General features: G+C 42.9%; 1 protein-coding gene across 1 annotated transcript in view; it reads left to right on the plus strand.

The window, feature by feature from the left end:
- Positions 1 to 26,216, plus strand: part of LOC127650376 (A-kinase anchor protein 9-like) — a 112,301-nt gene that overhangs the window by 81,053 nt on the left and 5,032 nt on the right. The window contains 22 exon segments of the mRNA XM_052135751.1: positions 2,419 to 2,505; positions 4,643 to 5,572; positions 7,877 to 7,996; positions 8,095 to 8,208; positions 8,291 to 8,335; positions 8,421 to 8,561; positions 11,964 to 12,458; positions 13,972 to 14,035; positions 14,204 to 14,322; positions 14,402 to 14,578; positions 16,605 to 16,778; positions 16,862 to 17,012; positions 17,851 to 17,995; positions 18,102 to 18,252; positions 18,344 to 18,490; positions 18,566 to 18,739; positions 21,079 to 21,665; positions 23,177 to 23,288; positions 23,554 to 23,736; positions 23,820 to 24,017; positions 25,211 to 25,443; positions 26,040 to 26,131. Coding sequence (XP_051991711.1) covers positions 2,419 to 2,505; positions 4,643 to 5,572; positions 7,877 to 7,996; positions 8,095 to 8,208; positions 8,291 to 8,335; positions 8,421 to 8,561; positions 11,964 to 12,458; positions 13,972 to 14,035; positions 14,204 to 14,322; positions 14,402 to 14,578; positions 16,605 to 16,778; positions 16,862 to 17,012; positions 17,851 to 17,995; positions 18,102 to 18,252; positions 18,344 to 18,490; positions 18,566 to 18,739; positions 21,079 to 21,665; positions 23,177 to 23,288; positions 23,554 to 23,736; positions 23,820 to 24,017; positions 25,211 to 25,443; positions 26,040 to 26,131 — 4,639 coding nt within the window.

Below are 26,216 nucleotides of genomic sequence, written 5' to 3' on the forward strand. Positions count from 1 at the left end.
ATCTCATTATAATATCTCATGTTGAGTTAGTATCTCATTATAATAAAATATCTCATGTTGAGTTAGTATCTCATTATAATATCTCATGTTGAGTTAGTATCTCATTATAATAAAATATCTCATGTTGAGTTAGTGTCTCATTATAATATCTCATGTTGAGTTAGTGTCTCATTATAATATCTCATGTTGAGTTAGTATCTCATTATAATATCTCATGTCGAGTTAGTATCTCATTATAATATCTCATGTCGAGTTAGTATCTCATTATAATATCTCATGTCGAGTTAGTATCTCATTATAATAAAATATCTCATGTTGAGTTAGTATCTCATTATAATAAAATATCTCATGTTGAGTTGGTATCTCATTATAATATCTCATGTCGAGTTAGTATCTCATTATAATAAAATATCTCATGTTGAGTTGGTATCTCATTATAATAAAATATCTCATGTTGAGTTGGTATCTCATTATAATATCTCATGTCGAGTTAGTATCTCATTATAATAAAATATCTCATGTTGAGTTGGTATCTCATTATAATAAAATATCTCATGTTGAGTTAGTGTCTCATTATAATATCTCATGTTGAGTTAGTGTCTCATTATAATATCTCATGTTGAGTTAGTGTCTCATTATAATATCTCATGTTGAGTTAGTGTCTCATTATAATATCTCATGTTGAGTTAGTATCTCATTATAATATCTCATGTTGAGTTAGTATCTCATTATAATAAAATATCTCATGTTGAGTTAGTATCTCATTATAATAAAATATCTCATGTTGAGTTAGTATCTCATTATAATAAAATATCTCATGTTGAGTTAGTATCTCATTATAATATCTCATGTTGAGTTAGTATCTCATTATCATAAAATATCTCATGTCGAGTTAGTATCTCATTATAATAAAATATCTCATGTTGAGTTAGTATCTCATTATAATAAAATATCTCATGTTGAGTTAGTATCTCATTATAATAAAATATCTCATGTTGAGTTAGTATCTCATTATAATATCTCATGTTGAGTTAGTATCTCATTATAATAAAATATCTCATGTCGAGTTATTATCTCATTATAATATCTCATGTTGAGTTAGTATCTCATTATAATAAAATATCTCGTGTTGAGTTAGTATCTCATTATAATAAAATATCTCATGTTGAGTTGGTATCTCATTATAATATCTCATGTTGAGTTAGTATCTCATTATAATAAAATATCTCATGTCGAGTTATTATCTCATTATAATATCTCATGTTGAGTTAGTATCTCATTATAATAAAATATCTCATGTTGAGTTAGTATCTCATTATAATAAAATATCTCATGTTGAGTTGGTATCTCATTATAATATCTCATGTTGAGTTGGTATCTCATTATAATATCTCATGTTGAGTTAGTATCTCATTATAATATCTCATGTTGAGTTAGTATCTCATTATAATATCTCATGTCGAGTTAGTATCTCATTATAATATCTCATGTTGAGTTAGTATCTCATTATAATAAAATATCTCGTGTTGAGTTAGTATCTCATTATAATAAAATATCTCATGTTGAGTTAGTATCTCATTATAATAAAATATCTCGTGTTGAGTTAGTATCTCATTATAATAAAATATCTCATGTTGAGTTGGTATCTCATTATAATATCTCATGTTGAGTTGGTATCTCATTATAATATCTCATGTTGAGTTAGTATCTCATTATAATATCTCATGTTGAGTTAGTATCTCATTATAATATCTCATGTCGAGTTAGTATCTCATTATAATATCTCATGTTGAGTTAGTATCTCATTATAATAAAATATCTCGTGTTGAGTTAGTATCTCATTATAATAAAATATCTCATGTTGAGTTAGTATCTCATTATAATAAAATATCTCGTGTTGAGTTGGTATCTCCTAATGTGCTCCAACTCCTCGTGGTGGCGTAGTGACTCGACTCAATCTGGGTGGTGGAGGATGAATCTCAGTTGCCTCTGCGTCTGAGACCGTCAATCCGCGCATCTTATCACGTGACTTGTTGAGCGTGTTACCATGGAGACATAGCGCGTGTGGAGGCTTCACGCTATTCTCCGCGGCATCCACGCACAACTCACCACATGCCCCACTGAGAGCGAGAACCACATTATAGTGACCACGAGGAGGTTACCCCATGTGACTCTACCCTCCCTAGCAACCGGCCCATCAGATAGTGTCTCTATATGATGGTGGTTGAGAAATAAACATGATCGTTTCAGAGGCAGAGCGATATGTATTGTTAATGATAGCAGGAGTGTTTATTAAGAAAGCAATTTGGATCCATTTAGATTTCATGCTGACTAATATTAATCTAAGAACAGCAATGTGCCCCAGGATATGTCCCCCTCCCAAAAGACATGTCATGTGATGATGTTTAACTCTTGAAGGTGTCGGAGGAGAAGGACAGACAAATAGCCGTTCTTAACGAACAGATCGCTAAACTACATCACACAGGATCAGAGCCTGAGAAAGAGGTAACAGAATATGCATATGTGTACAAACACACGGATGATACACGTATGCATATTACAGCGCCCGTCGAGCCCGTGTGTGTGCGTGTGTGTGTGTGTGTGTGTGTGTGCACGGTCTCTCTGGTTTGGTGTCGCCCGTCTGTCTATCTGCTGTACCCATGTCATTACTGTTGTAATGTGACACAAGTGGCGAGACACCAGCTCATGTTTAACGAGTGCAAACTGTGGGATTGCTGAGATCAGCTTTCGGCTTCTAATTAAGAAAATAATGTCAATCTGATTGCATTCTTTAAATACCGCCACAGCTTGGTTTGGGTTTGTTATTATTTCGAGGAAACAGGTTTTTCTTTGTGCTCCTTTCTTTGTTCTTTCGTCCTTTTGAATGTGTTTTGGTATTTGTGTCTTTTGTCCCGCGGTGTGTTCTACCTTTAACTTTCATGATGACATTTAAAGGGATAGTTCAAATTTAATGATCATACATTCTTTTGAGGTGAATAATCTTGCAGACGTGTCCACACCCAGCCGGACAGGGCTTCACTTACTCACCCTCATGTTGTTCCAAACCCGTACGACTCACTTCTGTGCTACACAAAAGGACATTTTAAGCATTTTGTCGTATTTTACAGTAAAAATATCAAACGACGGAAGTCTTGTTTTGCGAGAAGTCGAACCGAATTTAGTGCTGCTTTTGCATAATAAATAATTCATTAAATAAATAAATAGATAATGAAATGTTGCCCAGTGGAGCAACAAAAATACACTTGTTTTCCCCTTATTTGTTGTGTAAGCATGAACGTTAATACATGTGTCATTTATAAATCATACATTTATGTCATTTTGCTAAATCGCCAGCGTATGTGGGATCACCACAAAACCACAGAAATGTATTTCATCTCGTCCCTCCATGCGCAGCGAGTGAGCTGCTCTGCCACGCACGACACCCCGACCCAGAATCAGGTCGTTTATGAGTCATTTAGCAACAGGTGCTCGTGATGGGTGAGGAGCGGCACTCATCCAGCCATGCCCCGACACCGTCTGGAACGGCTCTCCTCACCGGACCCTCACTGGCCGGCCGTCCCAAGCCGAGTCCCGCTGTGCTGCGGTGTTGTTTACGAGTCATTTAGCAACAGGTGCTCGTGATGGGAGAGGAGCGGCACTCATCCGGCCAAGCCCCGACACCGTCTCGAACGGCTCTCCTCGCTGGACCCTCGCCAGACTCTCGCCGGACCCTCACCGGCTGGCTGTCCCGCTGTCTCACTGTGCTGTGATGTTGTTACGAGCACAAATGTGTGTTCCAGTCAGACACTTACAATGGAAGTCAATTGGGTCAATGTGAAGATTTAATGTAAGTGCTTTTCTAAAATTATAAGCGTCACATTTCTGCCTTTAAACCCTCCAAAAATACCCCATTGACTTCCATTATAAGTGTGTCTCTGGAACACCCATTTGTGCTTTTTGTAAAGAAAAGATTATTTATTTTTGTGTTAATCAACATTACGCCACAAATGCTGTCAATCGAGCTTAACTTGTTTTGAACCCAGAGCGTTCCCTTAATCTACAACTCTTTGAGACTGCCGGCAGGTCCAAAAGGGGCGCTGTCGCGTGGAAAACGTTCACGCTTAAATTGTTCCAGTTCCCGGACATTAGTCAGGAAGTATGTGGTGTCCTTCCAAAGCTTAAAATCTGAACTTTTCACAGATAAGTGATGTAACCATCACTTTTGCATTTGTTACGTAAAATAACAGAATAAGGTCTGAAAACGTCCACGTCGTAAGCGCCACCTAGTGTCAATGTGGTAGAAATAGTACAATTAATTAAATCTTTCATGTAGTAATTAAATAGACATGTCATATATCAAATGAAAGCTCTCATTCTCATGAATGTGACCGTACACTTGAATCCAACGTGAAATTATAGTACATGTAAATGTATCTTGTTTCAAGAATGTTACTGGAAAATAAAGACAAATGTAGGACAGCGGGTGATGATTTTTCTTAAAAGGACAAAATAAAAGCACCATTAAAAGCAGTAAAGCTGTCACTATGATGTCCAAGTCTTGAGGGTGATTAAATGTTGTCAAGAAAATTACATTTTTAGTTGAAATGTAAAGATTCACAGACACCTGAATCTGTGAGTGCAGGTGTTGGAGGAGAAAGATGAAGTTGTCCGTGAGCTGGAGACGCAGGTGGAGTTTCTGCGGAGCGAACAGGAGCGTCTGAAGAGGAACGGCGAGGAGGAGGTGGACCAGCTGAACGCCGTCATCGAGAAACTCCAGCAGGAGCTGTCGCACATCGAGCACAAGCAACCTCAAGAGGACGAGACGCCCGGCGTGAGGGAGGACCACGGCGAGATGAAGCAGAAGATGGACGAGGTCACGAGAGAACTGGACACGCTGAAGGCCGACCACAGCTCGCTGCAGAGCAGATACGAGCGTCTGAAGGAGGAGGCGTTCGCTGAGACGGTTGCGGAGCTCGAGGAGGCGCTGAGGGAGAAGACGGCGGCGTTTGTGGTGGTCCAAGCCCAAGTTCAGGCTCTTGAGGAGAGCGCCGGGTCGAGGGTGAAGAGTTTGAGTCAGCGTGTGGAGGAGCTGGAGATCTGTGTGGAAGAAAAAGACTCGGAGCTTCGCGCCTGCAGACTGAAGGTGGAACAAGCGCAAACCAATGCTGAGGCTCTTTACTGTAAAGTCGCCGGGCTTGAGGAGAATCTCAGGGAGAGGGTGGCCACCGTGCTGGTCAGTCAAGCGCAGCTCGGAGCCGTTCAGAGCCAAACCAAAGACCTCCACGCTGAAGACGTCACAGCAGAAGTGGGGTGCCTCAGCGCACCGCTGGAGTCTGAGGACGTGGCGTCTACGCCAGCCGCAGGAGGGAAGATGAGCCTCCTGACGGAGAAGCTGAAGGAGCTGGAGGAGGGATTGAGCAGGATGCAGACGGATCAGGAGCTGCAGAAGCAGTTGTTGAGCAGCTCCGAGGAGGAAGTGCAGGAGTATGAGAGGAGGTTAGCTGTGCTCATGGAGTGTCTCGACCAAATGAGAACCAAACCGGCCCAACGCAGTCCGCTACCATCTGCTGAGGTGAGTGTTCAACTTTACTCTGACATCTATACCTAAGAATTGCTCGACTGTTCAGATGCTGATATCACGAGAGCAGGGTGGCCGATGCCCGCTAAAATGCAGATGCGCACGTGCAGTTTAATGATAGCAAACTATATTTACTCAAAGTCAGTTTTATTGTCGAAATGCTGTTTCCCAGATGCTACATTAAAGAGTACCTATAGAGTCACCTAAAGACTCCCAAAAGAAAGAACCGATTCTGAACACCTGAAACGATAGTTAGTAATTCCAGACGAGCATACTCGTTAGTAATTCCAGACGAGCATACTCGTTAGTAATTCCAGACTTACTTCCTGTACTAGCCTACGTCATTTGGTAACAAAAAACCCGCCTCTGGTCTTCATTGGCTGCTCACGAACAGCTTTGACCCGCCCTCAAACACTACACTAAGCGGTAGACCAATCAGAGCAGAGTATGCTCTCTGAAAGGAGGAGTTTAGAATGAATCCTTCAGAACGGACCAATCAGAGCAGAGTATGCGCTCTGAAAGGAGGAGTTTAGAATGAATCCTTCAGAACGGACCAATCAGAGCAGAGTATGCTCTCTGAAAGGAGGAGTTTAGAATGAATCCTTCAGAACGGACCAGTCAGAGCAGAGTATGCTCTCTGAAAGGAGGAGTTTAGAATGAATGCTTTAGAACGGACCAATCAGAGCAGAGTATGCTCTCTGAAAGGCGGAGTTTAGAATGAATCCTTTAGAACGGACCAATCAGAGCAGAGTATGCTCTCTGAAAGGAGGAGTTTAGAATGAATCCTTTAGAACGGACCAATCAGAGCAGAGTATGCTCTCTGAAAGGAGGAGTTTAGAATGAACGCTTTAGAACGGACCAATCAGAGCAGAGTATGCTCTCTGAAAGGCGGAGTTTAGAATGAATCCTTTAGAACGGACCAATCAGAGCAGAGTATGCTCTCTGAAAGGAGGAGTTTAGAATGAATGCTTTAGAACGGACCAATCAGAGCAGAGTATGCTCTCTGAAAGGAGGAGTTTAGAATGAATGCTTTAGAACGGACCAATCAGAGCAGAGTATGCTCTCTGAAAGGAGGAGTTTAGAATGAATGCTTTAGAACGGACCAATCAGAGCAGAGTATGCTCTCTGAAAGGAGGAGTTTAGAATGAATGCTTTAGAACGGACCAATCAGAGCAGAGTATGCTCTCTGAAAGGCGGAGTTTAGAATGAATCCTTTAGAACGGACCAATCAGAGCAGAGTATGCTCTCTGAAAGGAGGAGTTTAGAATGAATGCTTTAGAACGGACCAATCAGAGCAGAGTATGCTCTCTGAAAGGAGGAGTTTAGAATGAATCCTTCAGAACTGACCAATCAGAGCAGAGTATGCTCTCTGAAAGGAGTTTAGAATGAACGCTTTAGAACGGACCAATCAGAGCAGAGTATGCTCTCTGAAAGGAGGAGTTTAGAATGAATCCTTCAGAACTGACCAATCAGAGCAGAGTATGCTCTCTGAAAGGAGGAGTTTAGAATGAACGCTTTAGAACGGACCAGTCAGAGCAGAGTATGCTCTCTGAAAGGAGGAGTTTAGAATGAATCCTTCAGAACTGACCAATCAGAGCAGAGTATGCTCTCTGAAAGGAGGAGTTTAGAATGAACGCTTTAGAACGGACCAATCAGAGCAGAGTATCTCTCTGAAAGGAGGAGTTTAGAATGAATCCTTCAGAACGGACCAATCAGAGCAGAGTATCTCTCTGAAAGGAGGAGTTTAGAATGAATGCTTTAGAACGGACCAATCAGAGCAGAGTATCTCTCTGAAAGGAGGAGTTTAGAATGAATGCTTTAGAACGGACCAATCAGAGCAGAGTATCTCTCTGAAAGGAGGAGTTTAGAATGAATGCTTTAGAACGGACCAATCAGAGCAGAGTATCTCTCTGAAAGGCGGAGTTTAGAATGAATGCTTCAGAACGGATCATTGAACGAGTGGTTTTGACACTGGTTAAATAAAAAACAAAAAAGGTTCAATTATGAGCAAATGAAAGTGTTTTTTGTCCTTGGATGGATGTAAATCTATTGTGTGAGACCTTTAAAGCTAAATTAGGCACGTTCTGTCTATCTGTCTGTCTGTCATCAGTAGCCCCATTTGTTATATTTCGCTGAGGTCCTAACTGTCCACGACAGCATGTCCTTGGTGTGACAGTATTTGATTGATTTTCCTGTTTTTTCTTCTAAGTAAACGTAAGAAACAATTTTCAGAGCATATGATTTAATCAGGAGCCATCATACATCATTCAGTGTTTTCTGACATGTGTTCCCCCTCAGGGGTCAGGGGTCAGCAGTCGCTCCATGTCAGAGCTGCTGAAGGAGGTCAAAGGTGAATGCACTAAAGAGGAGTCGAACAGCTACAGAGAATTGAGCCATAAACTGCAGCAGGAGATCGAGGTACAAAACACACGTCCTGCCGAAATATCAACACATTAAAGCTGTAGTTCTATATAGTGTGACACGTTACAGCTGAGCCCTCCTCTGTGTGTCCTCAGGTGTCCGCTAAACTTCTCCAGGAACTGCAGGAGGTCAGAGGTCAGATGGCGAGCACACAGCAAGAACTGGACGGGTACAAGGACCAGAGCGCCACACTGCAGGAGCTGCTGCAGGTATTCACGGTTTATAACACCATCAGTGAGCAAACACACACCTACACATGCTTGATTTCTCTTCATCATGTTCTATTTTAAGGAGAGAGAGATGAGCATCGCTCTACTGAAGGATCAGCTGCACAGGGTAAGACTCTTACCGTCACTTCCACTGTATCTGTACACCACATTAAAGATGAACAGTTGACCTTTAACCTTTGATAATATCTCAGCATGCCTCACAAGAGGGTCCGGATCAGACCACATCAGAGCTGCTGCAGGAGCTGCAGGAGGTCAAAGGTGAAGCTGCGTCCACCAAAGAGGAGTTGAGCAGCTACAGAGAGCGCAGTCTCAAACTACAGGAGCAGATCGAGGTACTGAAGCAGCGTTTCATGAGGAACTGCAGGGGCTTCATGCGTTTGACACACATGCCAACAGCCAATGAAGTTAAATGAAAACAAAAATAAATAAAAGAAACACAAAAAATACATTAAATTAAAATGTAACAAAATAAACAAAGGAAGATAAAATAAATTACAAAAAAAAAAATCTCTCTATATATAATATAATAAATAAAATAAAGTAAACAAAGAAAGATAAAATAAATTAAAAAATAAAATAAAAAATAAAAAAAATCTCTCTCTCTCTCTATATATATATATATGTATAATATAATAAATAAAATAAACAAAATAAACAATGAAGATAAAATAATAAAACGAAACACAATAAAATAAAGTAAAATGGAAATAGATCAAAATAAACAAAGTATGATAAAAATAAATAAATTGTAAAATAAAAAATAAAGCACAAAATTAAATTAAAATGTAACAAAATAAACAAAGGAAGATAATATATATATATATATATATATATAATAAAATAGAATAATTTCAAATAAAAAAGATATAATATAAAAAGAACGTATGATAAGTTAGGGATAATCCACGGCTAGCCATGCATTAAAGGATTTTAATGCACGACGAGAGGCGAAGAACCACCCGACGCGAAGCGGATTATCCCGCTTATACCACGGTTATTTGCCAAGTTAAAAATAAGTTAAAGCTGTAACTGATGTTAATTTTGTAAAAATAATGTAATTTTTTAACAGATGTGTAAAAATGACGGTTATTTTCTGAAGTTACGGCTCGTTAGTTCTAGCACTCCGTCCACTTTAAATAAAGTAGAGCCATCGGATTGCTTTTATTTGAATGAATTATCACATTTATATAAATTCATTATTAAAAGAGAGAGACAAAGAACTGAAAGAGTCCCCTCGTTGCTTAAGCATATAGCTAACTTAATGATTATTTAATGGATTTATTAAAATTATTTATGAATGACAGGCAACACTGACAGTGACAAGGCAATCTTTATTTGAAATAATCATGTCATTTTTTAAATGAATTATGTAGAGTGTGAAATAAAACCGGTGTCTCTAACCACGATTAGGCTACTATATAAAGACACATTAAATTTATTGAAATGCATTAAATTAAATGAAAACAAAAAAATCAAACAGTTGGAAATTTCGATAGGGGATTGTTTTACTCATCACTATACTAATTGATGTTAAACTCCACATTTCCATTTATCGTGAAGTTAGACATGGAAAAGGGTTAGGGTTATTTCAGTTTTAGGCTTGGAGGTGAAATTATGTTTCGCTTTGCTTGTTGAGGTTCTAGATGTCAGTATGTCACTCCATGCCCTCCTCTCTGACAAAGATGGGGCCCGATATGACCGCAAACTCGCCTCGCATCGGTGGCCTGTCACTGACATGATCTGGCGACTTTCTAGTCCTGCATCAGAGAGTCGTCCAACGGCAGTGCTACGCAAACTATGGTTTGTGTACATTTGTGAGATACCTTCCACCTGAACAACAAGAATTTAAAGTATACAATTTAGATTTGGAAAATAATATAAACACAGTTTAAATTTATGGGCAAAAACGAAATATCTATTACCAACCTCTTCACAAATGCTTTTTAGCATATTGCCAAGGTAGTTGAGCCCCATCGGCTCCCTGGTGAACCACATTTCGGTGCTCTCGAGTTTGCACAGAGGGATGCGTCTCGGATGCAAATAGAACGCTCCGGTATTTTCTGGACACTTTGACAGATATTTTTTAAAGCTGTCCACGGGACAAAGTGGGTCGCCGGGGCTCACAAACATAAATCCTCGTAAATTTTCTCTATCCGATGCAGTGGGATCCTTGTGGTTTTTTGTCTCTGGGTTATAAGCCAGGGTCAGGTACTCTTTCCCATTCTCGTCTTGCCGGAGAACGAAAGACTCTTTTGATAGGTTACGGTTTCCTTCTCTTCCCCTCCGTGCAAAACACAGCTGTATGTCAAACCAAACTTTTCTTACAAGTCCTGTGGGTGTGAAAGGGGAGAGTGCAGGTGCATTTCTAATTTTCTCCAAGTCAGACTCAGTAATACGCGGATGATGAACGCTGGTGTCTTTTCCATTTTTCCTGTAGCGCTTTAAAACTGATTTAAAGATGACATTGCTTGACTTGAAGTCTTTATCACTTACGATGTTGTATTTTGTAATGTGACGGTTTATACCTGCTCTGAGACACATCAAACTTGCAACACTGTATTCGCGTCCAGCGGTAGACTGAACAGAGGCATAAAACTCCCGCAATGTCTCATTTAAAAGAGAAGCAGAGCAGGTCTCGAAATCAACATTTTTCTGTCTTTGGTGCAAAAAGTCACTGAAAGTGTTAACTGCCCATTTAGTTGTCTTTTTCGTATTGACCTCATCTTTGTCGTCTTCGATCTTATCTAGCTCTGTCGGTGTTAATTCTTTGTGCCGCTTTTTGTCATTCAACGTCTTCTCCAAGTCTTCTATTTCGTCTTGTGCCTGGGCCCATTTCTCAAAATTGCCATATTCACCATACAAATTAAACGATATGCAAAAATCATCCATTTAGCCTACCTAAATAAACGTTTTCATATGTTTCTCTCACTCTGTTTGCAAGTGTAACTGTGTTACTATGGTTACCAATGATTATAGTAGCGGATTAATTTCGAACTGTAATCAAACTGACTGGTACTACCTGTGCATTAAACGGTTTTACTGCGCACCTTCCAGCCAATCAGAATCGAGTATATAAACAGCCCGTAGTATAAAATAAATAAATAAATAATCGAAACAAAAAGTGTATATAATAAAATAAAATAAACAAAATTACATTTAAATTTAACAAAATAAACAAAGATTAAAATAAATAAAAAATAAAATGAAACAAAATAAAATATATAATATAATAAAATACCAAAAAAAGTTTAAATTAAATTAACAAATAAAAAATAAGATCAAAACAATGAAATTGTTACAGCTTGAGCTAGTAAGTAGTAAGTTTTGTGTTTAATAGAATTGTGTGCTGAAATGACACTTTGATGGCCAATGAAAATATTAGATATTTCCCTTGTCTCGTATTTCATCTCAAGCATGCTCATCCAGTACATTCACTTTTGAACAAACTTTATTAGGGGAAAATCGTTTGGTTGTAAACAAAAACAAAGGCATTAGAACGGTCCAAACATATTTCCCCATCCTTTCAACAAAGTCTCTTCTTCAAGGTAAGTCGGTCCACTCGGCGGCCGTTTTTGGAGTGCTCTTGGGCAGCTATTTGGGCCTTGGTACTTGAGGGGAATAGTGTCCCGTCTGTTTTGACAAGCAGGATATTATAGCTAATACTGTGCTTGTTTCAGTTGTGCTATTTGTTTTTTACATTTAAGATGGTTTGAAAACCTTCCTTAAACTTACAGGTCAGAGACTCGTCCATCACTCAGTTAAAGGAGGAAGTTCAGGCGCTGCAGAGCGCTTTGATCAAACACAGCGATAAGCCACTACAACAACAGCCGTCATCTCACCCTAAAAAGAAGGGAAACAGACATGGAGACAAAAGAGAGAATCATGGGAACAATGAAAGTGGTGGCACGAGCAAAGTCCCGCCCCTACTTTCCAACAGAAACTCCCCTGACCAATCAGAGCTCTCCACCTCATCCCTGAACGGGACGTCTCTCACACCTCATGCGGACGTGGGGACGCAGGCTGAGCTGTCCAGATCTGAGGACATGGAGGAGATGATCGCGAGCTACATGGAGAAGATCGGACAGATGCAGGAGCTCCACGCGGACGAGATCATGGACATGGAGACGAGACACATCACAGAGAGCGAGAGCCTGAAGAGAGAAAACCAGCAGCTGGAGGAAGAGTGCCGAGTGCTCCGAGATGCCATAAACAAACTCAGAACTGCTGAGGTGAGACAGGCATTACACATTCATGAGATAAACTGATAAAGAACAAGTTACTTCTGAAGTAAACATGGAACGGCATTCACAACACATTTGACTGCCATGATGTGCAGTATATCTGTGTAGTGGATAATGTTGGGTGGGGCTTGAGTTTTGCAGGATTTGATTGGTTTGCCAATTAAACAATTAAAAAGACATTTAAAGCTTCACTCAAAGAGTTGTGTATGTTTTCTATGTGCTGCTTAGCATGTTGCTAGGCATTGCTAGCATGTTTTAGCATTTTGCTATGTGTTGTTAGCATGTTGCAAGGCATTTCTTGCATGTTTTAGCATGTAGCTAGGTGTTGCTAGCGTGTTGCAAGGCATTGTTAACATGTTGCAAGGCATTGCTAGCATGTTTTAGCATTTTGCTATGTGTTGCTAGCATGTTGCAAGGCATTTCTTGCATGTTTTAGCATGTAGCTAGCGTGTTGCAAGGCATTGCTAACATGTTTATCATGTTGCTAGGTGTTGCTAGCATGTTGCAAGGCATTGCTTGCATGTTTTAGCATGTAGCTAGATGTTTATAGCATATTGCTAGGTGTTGCTAGCATGTTGCTAGGCATTGCTAGCGTATTTTAATGCTGCGTTCCAGTATTTTAATATTCCACGTCGGATATGGGATGTTCCTACTTAACAACTTGACGTATCTCCCTGGGTAACGACATGTTTGTGTGTTGTCACAGTGGAGTTTCAAGTGCCGTTCCATTACACTTTTCCTAGTAGGAAGTTTGAAAAATCGACTTTCTGTGTTGAATGGAACGCAGCATAAGCATGTAGCAAGGTGTTGTTAGCATGTTTAACATGTAGCTAGGAATTTCTAGCATGATGCTAGGCACTGCTTGTATGTTTTAGTATGTAGCTAAGTGTTAACATGTTGGTAGTCATTTCTAATATGTTTAAGCATGTAGCTAGGTGTTGTTAGCATGTTGTTAGGTATTGCTAGCATGTTTAACCATGTAGCTAGGTGTTGTTAGCATGTTGTTAGGTATTGCTAGCATGTTTGACCATGTAGCTAGGTGTTGCTAGCATGTTTAACATGTAGCTAGGTGTTGTTAGCATATTCCTAGGCATTGCTAACATGTTTTAGCATGTAGCTTGTTGTTTTCAACATATAGCTAGATGTTGTTAGGCATTGCTAGCACATTTAAGGTGTAGCTAGCATGTTTAAGCACATAGTTAGGTGTTGTTAGCATGTTGTTATGTATTGCTAGCATGTTTAAGCATGTAGCTTGGTGTTTCTAGAATGTAGCTAGGTGTTGCTAGTATGTTTAAGCATGTAGCTAGGTGTTGTTAACATGTTGCTAGGCGTTGTTAGTATGTTTTTGCCTGCTGGCACGAGTGAACATATGTTGTGAATTACCACAATACCACAATATGTTGGTGGTGAGATACGAGTGTTGCAAGTTTGTGTAGCTTCAGATAATATTGAGGTAACTGAATTAAACAGCATTTAAGAGTCTGTTATTGTTTTGTATCAGGGTGCTTCAGCGAGAGCGTCAGAGCGGCCTGCAGCTTCTCCGTTTAAAGATGGATATGTCAGCGGTAAGATATTTTCATCATTACTCAATGAAAAAGAGAGTAAGTTTTTATGGATGATTTGTGTGAACTGATTCAAATCAGAGAAATAATCCCCTATAGTTTGGCCACTAGTGAATAACTCAGTAGTGTGTATTGTGATGTTCATATGCTCTCATGTTGTGTGTGTAACAGACTGCAGTTCAGACTGGAGTCAGCGCACAGGTCTTCCTCACCTGCAGCAGGAGTTCAGAACCAGACCTGAAGGGGCGCTGAGAGACATCGAACCGGACGTCCTGCCCGACAGTATCAAGGTGCGGATAATCTCTGACTATAGGATGAACAGAACGAGTGAATGAAGAATCAAACCCATCGTAACGTTCCCTCTCACAGACGCTGCTGCGCGAGGTTCATCAGGAGGGCATGCAGGTTCTGTCTCTGTCTGAGGCGGATGCAGCCGGCGCACAGCTCCCCCCTCAGGCCTGGAGCGAAGAGAGAGATGCGCTCATCAACACCGTAGAGTCCCTCAAATCACTCATCGGCAAATTACAGACAAACACTGACACACAGGTGAGCTTATACACACAAGCTTCCAACTTACACATGAAACGACATTCTCAGCGCATTCAGCTTCTGGAACGTGGGACATAATGTGGGGTAGGACTTGATTCTGCCCATCATATGTAATAAGAGAAGTCGTTTAAGGCAGCGTTTGGAAATATTTATTATGCACGTGTGATGTAATCGCGCTGGCACGAGAGACACGTGAGAACTGCGGCGCTGTTTACAAGTGAGGAGGAGGAACGCTACAGAAGCTTCGATGGTTTTGATCTGTATTTGTTTCTTTACTCGCAACGGTGTGTTTGTGTGCTTATCCTGGATATATCAACCGAGAGATAAACGTGAGATTACGTCTGTATCCATGGCAACATGAATATGTCCTTTAAAAAAATATTTTGTCATAATTTATGTCAATATTTCATCATGTCATATTCATTTATTTTAGTCAGTTTTACTCCTGACTAAATTGGTGTACAATTCATGTCGCCAAAATAACATTATAAGTGACAGTAATGTGCAAAATGACTAAAACGTGTCAAACTGTAACATATATTGAAATATTTTGGAAAGTAATATTTTTTTATATAAGTTATTAATGTCCCAATTTGTAACGGCCAATTCCCGATGCGCTCCGAGTCCTCGTGGTGGCGTAGTGACTCGCCTCAATCCGGGAGAACTGATTGATGGCGGAGGACGAATCTTAGTTGCCTCCGCGTCTGAGACCAGCAATCCGCACATCTTATCTCGTGACTTGTTGAGTGCGTTACCATGGAGACGTAGCGCATGTGGAGGCTTCACGCTATTCTCCACAGCATCCACACACAACTCACCACATGCCCCACCGAGAGAGAGAACCACATTATAGCGACCACAAGGAGGTTACCCCATGTGACTCTACCCTCCATAGCAACCGGGCCAATTTGGTTGCTAAGGAGACCTGGCTGGAGTCTAATACCCCATGAAGAGGTTACCCCATTTGACTCTACCCTCCCTAGCAACCGGGCCAATTTGGTTGCTAAGGAGACCTGGCTGGAGTCTAATACCCCATGAGGAGGTTACCCCAATTGACTCTACCCTCCCTAGCAACCGGGCCAGTTTGGTTGCTAAGGAGACCTGGCTGGAGTATAATACCCCATGAGGAGGTTACCCCATTTGACTCTACCCTCCCTAGCAACCAGGCCAGTTTGGTTGCTAAGGAGACCTGGCTGGAGTCTAATACCCCATGAGGAGGTTATCCCATGCAACTTTACCCTCCCTAGCAACCGGGCCAATTTGGTTGCTAAGGAGACCTGGCTGGAGTCTAATACCCCATGAGGAGGTTACCCCATTTGACTCTACCCTCCCTAGCAACCGGGCCAGTTTGGTTGCTAAGGAGACCTGGCTGGAGTCTAATACCCCATGAGGAGGTTATCCCATGCAACTTTACCCTCCCTAGCAACCGGGCCAATTTGGTTGCTAAGGAGACCTGGCTGGAGTCTAATACCCCATGAGGAGGTTACCCCATTTGACTCTACCCTCCCTAGCAACCGGGCCAGTTTGGTTGCTAAGGAGACCTGGCTGGAGTCTAATACCCCATAAGGAGGTTATCCCATGCAACTTTACCCTCCCTAGCAACCGGGCCAATTTGGTTGCTAAGGAGACCTGACTGGATTCATTCAGCACGCCCTGGATTCAAACTCACGTCTCCAGGTTAGGAGACACATAGTCACATAGATACCCTGATTTTGAGGGAAAATCTGCATAATTCTGCATAAACACCGTAAAATATGTAACATTTAGGGGGCAGTTGAAACTAGTCAAACAACATTATTGATTTATTGTAGATTTCTCTTTTGAGTTATCTGTTATATCTTATTTTTTGTCACTATATATATATGTTTGCATTTGCACTGGCAGCTTCTGTCACCACGACAACATCCTAAATAAAACTCATCATCGTACTTTACTCTAATTGATAGCTAAAAGCATCATGAAATAGCATGCAAGGGGTGGGGAATGCACCCAAATGTAATGATGACAGTCATTCTGCACACAGGTTCAGTCGGGGCCTGCACATGACTGGCGTGCAGAGCTGCTCTCAGCCGTTCAGCGGGTGTTTGTTCAGGAGCGAGACATGCTGAAGAACGTTCTTTACTCTCATCTGGAGCGTGTGGACACCGCTGACGCTGTAGTTCATCTGAGTCGGCTGGAGAGGGCGCTAGAGGAACAGGTCAGACAATGGCTTGAGAGGAAAAGCCCCTCTTTTATCTGCAGACATGTTCACTGTAACACGTGTGTTTGTTTTGTGTGCAGGATGTTCGTCACAGGGAGCTGATGGCTGGGTTGTGTTCTGCGGACAGAAACAGTCTGATCTCAGAGATCCGTCAGCTCAGAGCTCAACTCGACACACTCGTCTCAGACGTCCCGAACGCATCACACGCACGCCACCATGTGGACAACGCAGGTATAGCAATGATCAAAGGGTTTGTTTCTCTCTTAAGTGTTCTCCCTAACCAGCTGCTATGATAGTTCCTCACTGCATTTCACATATTTGCATATGATCTAACGAGGCTCTCTGTGATTGGTCGACACATCCAGGGCCGTTTCTAGGCATGGGCAAAGTACCAAAGTATCCCACCTGCTAGGGGGGCGTCAAAGAGGAGCCACAACTTTACTGAAGCACATCCTATATATGTGACATTAATGGTGGTGTAGTGACTCAATCCGGGTGGCGGAGGACGAATCTCAGTTGCCTCCGCGTCTGAGACCGTCAATACACGCATTTCATCATGTGACTTGTTGAGTGCGTTACCGTGGAGACGTAGTGCGTGTGGAGGCTTCACGCTATTCTCTGCAGCATCCACACACAACTCGCCACACGCCCCACCGAGAGCGAGAACCCCATTATAGTGACCACGAGGAGGTTACCCCATGTGACTCTACCCTCCTTAGCAACCGGGCCAATTTGGTTGCTAAGGAGACTTGGCTGGATTCAAGGGAGGGTAGAGTCTCATGGGGTAACCTCCTCGTGGTCGCTATAATGTGGTTCTCGCTCTCGGTGGGGCGTGTGGTGAGTTGTGCGTGGATGCCGCGGAGAATAGCGTGAAGCCTCCACGCGCGCTATGTCTCCACGGTAACGCGCTCAACAAGTCACGTGATCAGATGCGGAGGCGGTGACTTTGCCGGTGAGTCACTACGCCACCACGAGGACTTGGAGCGCATTGGGAATTGGGCGTTACAAATTGGGGAGAAAAGAATAATCTGCAGAACTGCAAGTGAAGTTTTTGCGGTGATGTGTTCAGCAGGAGTGGAGACGGAGGGCGAGAAAGAACGATCGCTGGTGTTCGTTCTGGAGGAACTGAAGACCGAACTGACCCAAACTAAACTAGAGCTGGAGACGACACTAAAATCACAACACAAACTCCTGAAAGAACACGACACGCTCCGGTAACGCACAACACGCCAAACTCAAGGGGGGTTGATTTTGTGGGAAATGCTTGTTAACTGGACATTATCTTGCTTCTTACACTCGCTCTGGTGTGTGTTGTGTCAGGTCGGAGGTGTCCGTGAAAGCCGCTGAAGTGGATTCACTGACCGAACGACTCTCAGAAGAGCAAAAGAGACTGAGAGAGCTGCAATGGGCGTTCGAGAAAGAGAAATGCAGATCAGATAGGATGCAGGAGACGGAGAGAGAGGAAGTGGAGGTAAGACCCATCCGCCAATCATTGCCAGAGTAAAGATAAAGGATCGTTTTTGATATCTAAACATGCAATTCAATGCAACACGTCTCTGCAGGACCTTAAACTGTTTCTCAAGGAGCAGCGAGGTCGTGTGGCCGAGCTGTCAAGCTCTCTGGAGAGAGAGAGACAGAGCTCAGCTCAGCTCAGAGAGCAGGACAACAGGCGGCAGGCGCTAGACATCAGCGGCGTCTCTGGGCTGCAGGTACACATCATCTGTCCTGACGTATCTGTAGCATAAAGGGTCTAAACACAATCGTGATGCATTGCATGTGTGCAGGTGCAGTTAGACGCTCAGAGAGCTCGTGCAGATGAACTCGGCAGTGCTCTAGAGAGACAGAAAGAACTGAACACACAACTGATACGACAGATCCAGACGAGCTCAACAAGCGCTCAAAACCAGGAGTCTGAGACGCATCAGACCTTCATACAGACTGACGGCACCTGCAGTCAGGTAATCAATCACACACGTCTCTGCTCTTATTGTGAATCATTCAGAATTCCCAATGTGCTCTGAGTCCTCGTGGTGGCGCGGTTACTCGCCTCAATCCGGGTGGCGGAGGACGAATCTCAGTTGCCTCCGCGTCTGAAACCATCAATACGCGCAGCTTATCACGTGACTTGTTGAGCGCGTTACCACGGAGACGCAGCACGTGTGGAGGCTTCCTGTGTGAACTTTTCCTGTTTTTGATATCGTTTCTCGGGTGTCCCGAGGTTTTCACCGTCATTGTTTCCTCACGCTGATGGTCACAAATGTAGCGGGTCTGGTGGAAAGTGACGTCACTGAATCAGGCCAATAGCCAGTTTTACAACTCCGTTACCATGACGATGTAATGTTAACAAACCCTAAATGAGGGGTCTGTGTATCTCAGCGAGTATTGCCGCTGACTGTCACACCTGGAGTCGTGAGTTTGAATCCAGGGTGTGGTGAGTGACTCCAGCCAGGTCTCCATAGCAACCAAATTGGCCTGGTTGCTAGGGTGGGTAGAGTCACATGGGGTAACCAAATTGTCCCGGTTGCTAGGGAGGGTAGAGTCACATGGGGTAACCTCCTCGTGGTCGCTATAATGTGGTTCTCGCTCTCGGTGGGGCGTGTAGTGAGTTGTGCGTGGATGCTGCGGAGAATAGCGTGAAGCCTAAATAAATGCTGTCGATTGATCTTCACTTGTATTGAACCCGGAATATTCTTTCACACGCCGACATCATTAGTTTCGACAACACACGAGGATCCACACATTCCTGAAAGTCCCAAATATGTAACACTATGAATACACTCTGTCTGTCTATCAGTCTGTATATCTGTCTGTCTGTCTATCAGTCTGTATATCTGTCTGTCTGTCTATCAGTCTGTATATCTGTCTGTCTGTCTATCTGTCTGTCTATCAGTCTGTATATCTGTCTCTATCAGTCTGTCTGTCTATCAGTCTGTATATCTGTCTGTCTATCTATCTGTCTGTCTATCTATCTGTCTGTCTGTCTATCTGTCTGTCTGTATATCTGTATGTCTGTCTATCTATCAGTCTGTCTGTCTGTATATCTGTCTATATATCTATCTGTCTGTCTGTCTATCAGTCTGTCTGTATATCTGGTTGTCTGTCTATCTATCAGTCTGTCTGTCTGTCTGTCTATCAGTCTGTCTGTCTGTATGTTCTGTCTGTATGTATATCTGGCTGTCTGTATGTCTATCAGTCTGTCTGTATATCTGGTTGTCTGTCTATCTATCAGTCTGTCTGTCTGTCTATCAGTCTGTCTGTATATCTGGCTGTCTGTATGTTGTCTGTTTATCTATCAGTCTGTCTGTCTGTCTGTTCTGTCTATCTGTTCTGTTTGTCTATATCTGTGTCTGTCTGTCTATCAGTCTGTCTGTATGTTCTGTCTGTCTGTCTGTTCTATCTGTCAGTCTGTCTGTCTATCTATCTGTATATCTGTCTATCTATCTGCCTGTCTGTCATATATGTCTGTCTGTTCTGTCTATCTGTTCTGTTTGTCTATATCTGTGTCTGTCTGTCTATCAGTCTGTCTGTATATCTGGCTGTCTGTATGTTCTGTCTGTCTGTCTGTCTATCTATCAGTCTGTCTGTCTATCTATCTGTATATCTGTCTGTCTGTCTATCTGCCTGTCTGTCTGTGTATCTGTCTGTCTGTCATATATGTCTGTCTGTTCTATCTATCTGTTCTGTTTGTCTATATCTGTGTCTGTCTGTCTGTATATCTGTCTGTCTGTATATCTGTCTGTCTGTATATCTGTCTGTCTGTCTGTCTGTCTGTTCTATCTATCTGTTCTGTTTGTCTATATCTGTGTCTGTCTGTCTGTATCTGTCTGTCTATACACATCATAAACTCTATGATAGGTTATAAATATGGGGTATAATAGGAGACGACAGTGGTGATAACTTCACCTTGGACACGAGTGTAAGCGTGAAGTGTAAACAAAGATGCAAATGATTTCCTTGCAATCAGCTGTCTCCTCAAAAAACGGCATTGCGAGCAGCAGCAAGCCGCCTCCCCCTGGACATTTACGCTGTGAAGCGCACATATACGCAGTCGTCCTTCACTCTGCTGTGCATAATGGCACCAAAATAATAAAGTATGAGTCGCGTTGTGTTCCCGTGCGTGTTTGTGATGACATAAGAGAAGTGTGAAGTGTGAAAGCCCCCTTAGTTTCATCACACAAATAAATACATATATAGTCTGCAGGAGCTTCGTGCTTCAGTTACAGCTGTACAAAGGGGATTAACCCGTTAAATTGTTCCTTAAAGCACGTGAGAGTGAACACAAGTTTCTGTGTCGCAGGTGGAGGCCGGCGTTCTCTCCGTGGAGTCTCTATTGCAGACGCTGCAGTCGCAGCTGGCAGAGAAGCAGACGCAGGTGATGCAGATGATGGAGGAGCTGGAGAGACAGAAACTGGACGCGGTGCAGCGCAAACGTCAGTTTGATGAGGAGAAATCGGCACTCGCACGCTCCGTTACGCAGGACCAGGATGCACTGCGGGTGTCTCGCAACAGCCTGAGTGACATGGAGAGACGGACGAGTGAGCTGCGGTCAGAGCTGAACGCAGAGAGACAGAACGTACAGCGACTGGAACGAGAGAGAGACAGGCTAAAGGAGAGAGTGAGACAGCTCGAGGAGAGAGTGAGACTGAGTGAGAATAACCAAAGCACACATTCAGATGGTCAGCCGGCGGATCGAACCTGTGACTGGGTGTTGCAGCAGAAGTCAGGAGACGCTCTGACGCTGGACTCCAGCGCACCGTCACTGCGTGAGGTCATGGGGTCAGGGGTCGCTCAGAGCTCAGACCCTAAACACATGGACAAAATTCTCGGCAGACTGCACCTCATCGCCGCTAAGATCAACAACCTGACCAGTGATGCCTCGGGCAGGTGACAAAACTCATCATTTATTTTAATGTGACTTTTCACACGTGTTAAACGTGGCTTAAATAATGACTTACAATAACCCCTGAAACTTTGAGTCGCATCAGATGCAATAAGCAGAGTTGCATTAGTATAATTCTCAATCATGTGCCTGTTTTGTTAAAACACTGACGGATAATTCCAAACGATACGTCCCTCCAATCTGCCGATTATTATACTACAGATACACACACACTACAGACTCACACATACTACAGACACACGCATACTACAGACACACATACTACAGACACACACATACTACAGACTCACACATACTACAGATACACACACACTACAGACACACACTACAGACACACACACACTACAGACACACACATACTACAGACACACACATACTACAGACGCACACTAAACACGCACTACAGACACACACAGACACACATACTACAGACACACACACTACAGACAGACACACTACAGACACACACACACTACAGACACACACACACACTACAGACACACACATACTACAGACACACACTACAGACACACACATACTACAGACACACACGCACACTAAACACTCACTACAGACACACACACATACTACAGATACACACATACTACAGACACACACTACAGACACACACTACAGACTCACACATACTACAGACACACACGCACACTAAACACTCACTACAGATACACACATACTACAGACACATACTACAGATAGAAAACACTACAGATACACACACTACAGACACACACATACTACAGACACACACGCACACTAAACACTCACTACAGACACACACATACTACTGACACACACTACAGACACACACATAATACAGACACACACTACAGACTCACACATACTACAGACTCAAACACACTACAGACACACACTACAGACACACACATACTACAGACACACACTACAGACACACACATACTACAGACACACACATACTACAGGCACACGCACACTAAACACTCACTACAGACACACACGCACACTACAGATACACACATACTACAGACACACACGCACACTACAGACACACACATACTACAGACACACTCGCACACTACAGACACACACTCACTACAGACACACACATACTACAGACACACACGCACACTAAACACTCACTACAGACACACACACAGACACACACACACAATGGGTAATTTCGCTGCCTTTGAAAATCATGAATTTATTTTAATATTTGATTATTTAACCTTTTCACTAAATAATGGACAATGCATATAAAATTAATTATTTGGCTTCTATCTAAACATATAGTTCAGATTTGACCCTTTCTAAATACTGACCCTGGTCGCCCAGTCCCTAAATTACCTGCCTAGTTTCCAGCTGGATGGTACCTTCCTCAGCACATTACGACTCAAGTCCTGTTTACATTGTCTCATTGCACATTCAGAAGTGCATCGCAATACAGAAGTGAATGTGTTCCAAGCGTTGTCTGACTGTCTCTGTGTTTGTGCAGGTCACCTGTGGAAGGGCCGGACCGTGAAAGTCTGGCGTGGCTGCACACTAATGTACAGGATGTGATATCATTGTTACAGCATATCCCATCAGCCCCTTCTGCTCTCCCTGTGGTGAGATAGCATGTTTACTCTCACTGGACAAACATTTATTTAAAGAGGTTTTTTGGGTCTGTAAATCGATTCAAATGTTTTATCAAATTAATTGCACGCTGTTCCCATTATTTAATGGAATTAATGTTAAAATCCCGATTTTGTTTTATGCATTATTTTTTAATTGAATTAATTGCACTGATTTATCATGTTAAATCAAAATATATTTTATTACTTTATTTAATTTGTTTTAATATTAAAAATGTGTGTGTGTGTGTGCGCATAGAGCGCCACCCTGCTGGTGGGAGGTTCATCCAGTCTGTTGAACGAACGTTTACTGAGACAGAACGCAGAACTGACGGGATTCGTCAGCCGACTGACGGAGGAGAAGAACGACTTGAGAAACCAGTTACTGAAACTAGAGGAGGAACTGCGCAGATGCAGGCAGAACATGAACAGCTCTGGGAGCGTGAGTGAAGAAAATATTAATATTTACTGAATTAAAAATCTTGTTGTTAACAGTAATTATAAACGCAGCTGTGTGTCCGTCAGGTTGAGAGCAGGAGCAGTGCGGAGCATCGGGAGGTGATGTTGTTTTCTCGCGAGCGAGAGTCTTGGGCTCAAGAGAAGAGTCGATTAGAAAAGTCTCTCCGTCAGACGGAGGCGGAACTGAACCGGCTCAAAGCAGAGATTCGATCCGACATGCTCCGAGAAATTACCGGATCTGAAACTGACAACAGCGCACTCAAGGTGAGCTGCTTTCACCTGACTGACCTGAGACGGAGTACTCTGCATGTGTGTGTGTGTATGCATGCATGTGTGTGTGTGTGTGTATGTATGCATGCGTGTGTGTGTGTGTGTGTGTATGTATGCATGCTTGTGTGTGTGTGTGTGTATGCATGCGTGTGTGTGTGTGTGTATGCATGCATGCGTGTGTGTGTGTGTGTATGTATGCATGCGTGTGTGTGTGTGTATGCATGCATGTGTGTGTGTGTGTATGTATGCATGCGTGTGTGTGTGTATGTATGCATGCGTGTGTGTATGTATGCATGCGTGTGTGTGTGCATGCGTGTGTGTGTATGCATGCGTGTGTGTGTGTATGCATGCGTGTGTGTATGCATGCGTGTGTGTGTGTATGCATGCATGCGTGTGTGTGTGTGTGTGTATGTATGCATGCGTGTGTGTGTGTGTATGTATGCATGCGTGTGTGTGTATGCATGCGTGTGTGTGTATGCATGCGTGTGTGTGTATGCATGCGTGTGTGTGTATGCATGCGTGTGTGTATGCATGTGTGTGTGTGTATGCATGTGTGTGCATGCATGCATGCGTGTGTGTGTGTGCATGCATGCGCGTGTGTGTATGCATGCGTGTGTGTGTGTGTATGCATGTGTGTGTGTGTGTGTGTGTATACGTGTGTGTGTGTATGCATGCGTGTGTGTGTATGCATGTGTGTGTGTGTGTATGCATGTGTGTGTATGCATGTGTGTGCATGCATGCATGCGTGTGTGTGTGTGTGCGTGCATGCATGCATGCACGTGTGTGTGTGTGTGCATGCATGTGTGTGTGCATGCATGTGTGTGTGTGTGTATATGCATGCGTGTGTGTGTATGTATGCATGCGTGTGTGTGTGTGTATGCATGTGTGTGTGTGTGTATGCATGCGTGTGTGTGTGTGTGTATGCATGCGTGTGTGTGTGTATGCATGCGTGTGTGTGTGTATGCATGTGTGTGTGTGTATGCATGTGTGTGTGTATGCATGTGTGTGCATGCATGCATGCGTGTGTGTGTGCATGCATGCATGCGTGTGTGTGTGTGTGTGTATATGCATGCATGTGTGTGTGTGTGTATATGCATGCATGTGTGTGTGTGTATATGCATGCATGTGTGTGTGTATATGCATGCATGTATTGTGCACATTTAACGGTCCCGTCTCTCTCTCTGCAGAGGCTGTATGGTAGATACTTGCGAGCTGAGAGTTTCCGGAAGGCTCTGATTTATCAGAAGAAATATCTGCTGCTGTTGCTGGGTGGATTTCAGGAGTGTGAGGAAGCCACGCTGTCTCTCATCGCCCGCATGGGCGTCCACCCCACACACACCTGTCTGGAGTCTGTCAGTCATCAGCGCAGAGGATTCACACGCTTCAGATCGGCTGTGCGTGTCTCCATCGCCCTCTCCAGGTACTCACACACTACTGCAGTATTAAACGTCAGAAGATCAATATAAAGGACACATCTCTGGATATGATGACAGTCATTGGTATGTTTATGTGACAGGTATGTAATATAAGTATGGGATAATGTACAGTCAGATGGTCATCACACAATAACCCCGACAGTGTGATCAGGACCTTGACGAGAAGCAGAGACACTTGTATCAGTCTGAAGGGGTTTACTGTGCGATATCAACCGGCTGACTACATTATCCCGCTTATTACACGCCGGCTACTAAACAAATACATAAATCTCATTCACTGGACTTTTTATTTGTGACTGAGACGTGGCTTAACCCTGGGGATTTAACGTTTCTAAGCGACTCCCCCCGCCCCCTCGCCACCCCCCGGATTGTGCCACCTTCAGTTCTCCACAGATTTCTGGACATGGTGGTGGAGTTGCCACTATTTCAGAAACTGTTTTGAATGCTGAAACTTGGACATGTTTTCAATCTTTGAGGTCCAGTTATTAAAGGTCCCATCAATTGTTTTTATTTTTGATATTTTTGCTCTGTTATTGTTTCGTTTGAACCAGTAATGCTGAATACACACTGTCTCCTGTAGGATGAGGTTTCTGGTGAAGAGATGGCAGAGAGCTTCTGTTGGACCAATCACCTCGCCGACGGTTAGCAGGAACGGCATTGGTCAGATCACAGGTAACATTGTGACTTATGACTGGATCAGCCCAGAGTTTGATTAAGTACATGTACGCATGTTTGCACAGTTTAGCGTCACAGGAGA

The sequence above is a fragment of the Xyrauchen texanus genome, chromosome 10, assembly GCF_025860055.1.
Source record: "Xyrauchen texanus isolate HMW12.3.18 chromosome 10, RBS_HiC_50CHRs, whole genome shotgun sequence".
Classification (NCBI taxonomy): domain Eukaryota; kingdom Metazoa; phylum Chordata; class Actinopteri; order Cypriniformes; family Catostomidae; genus Xyrauchen; species Xyrauchen texanus.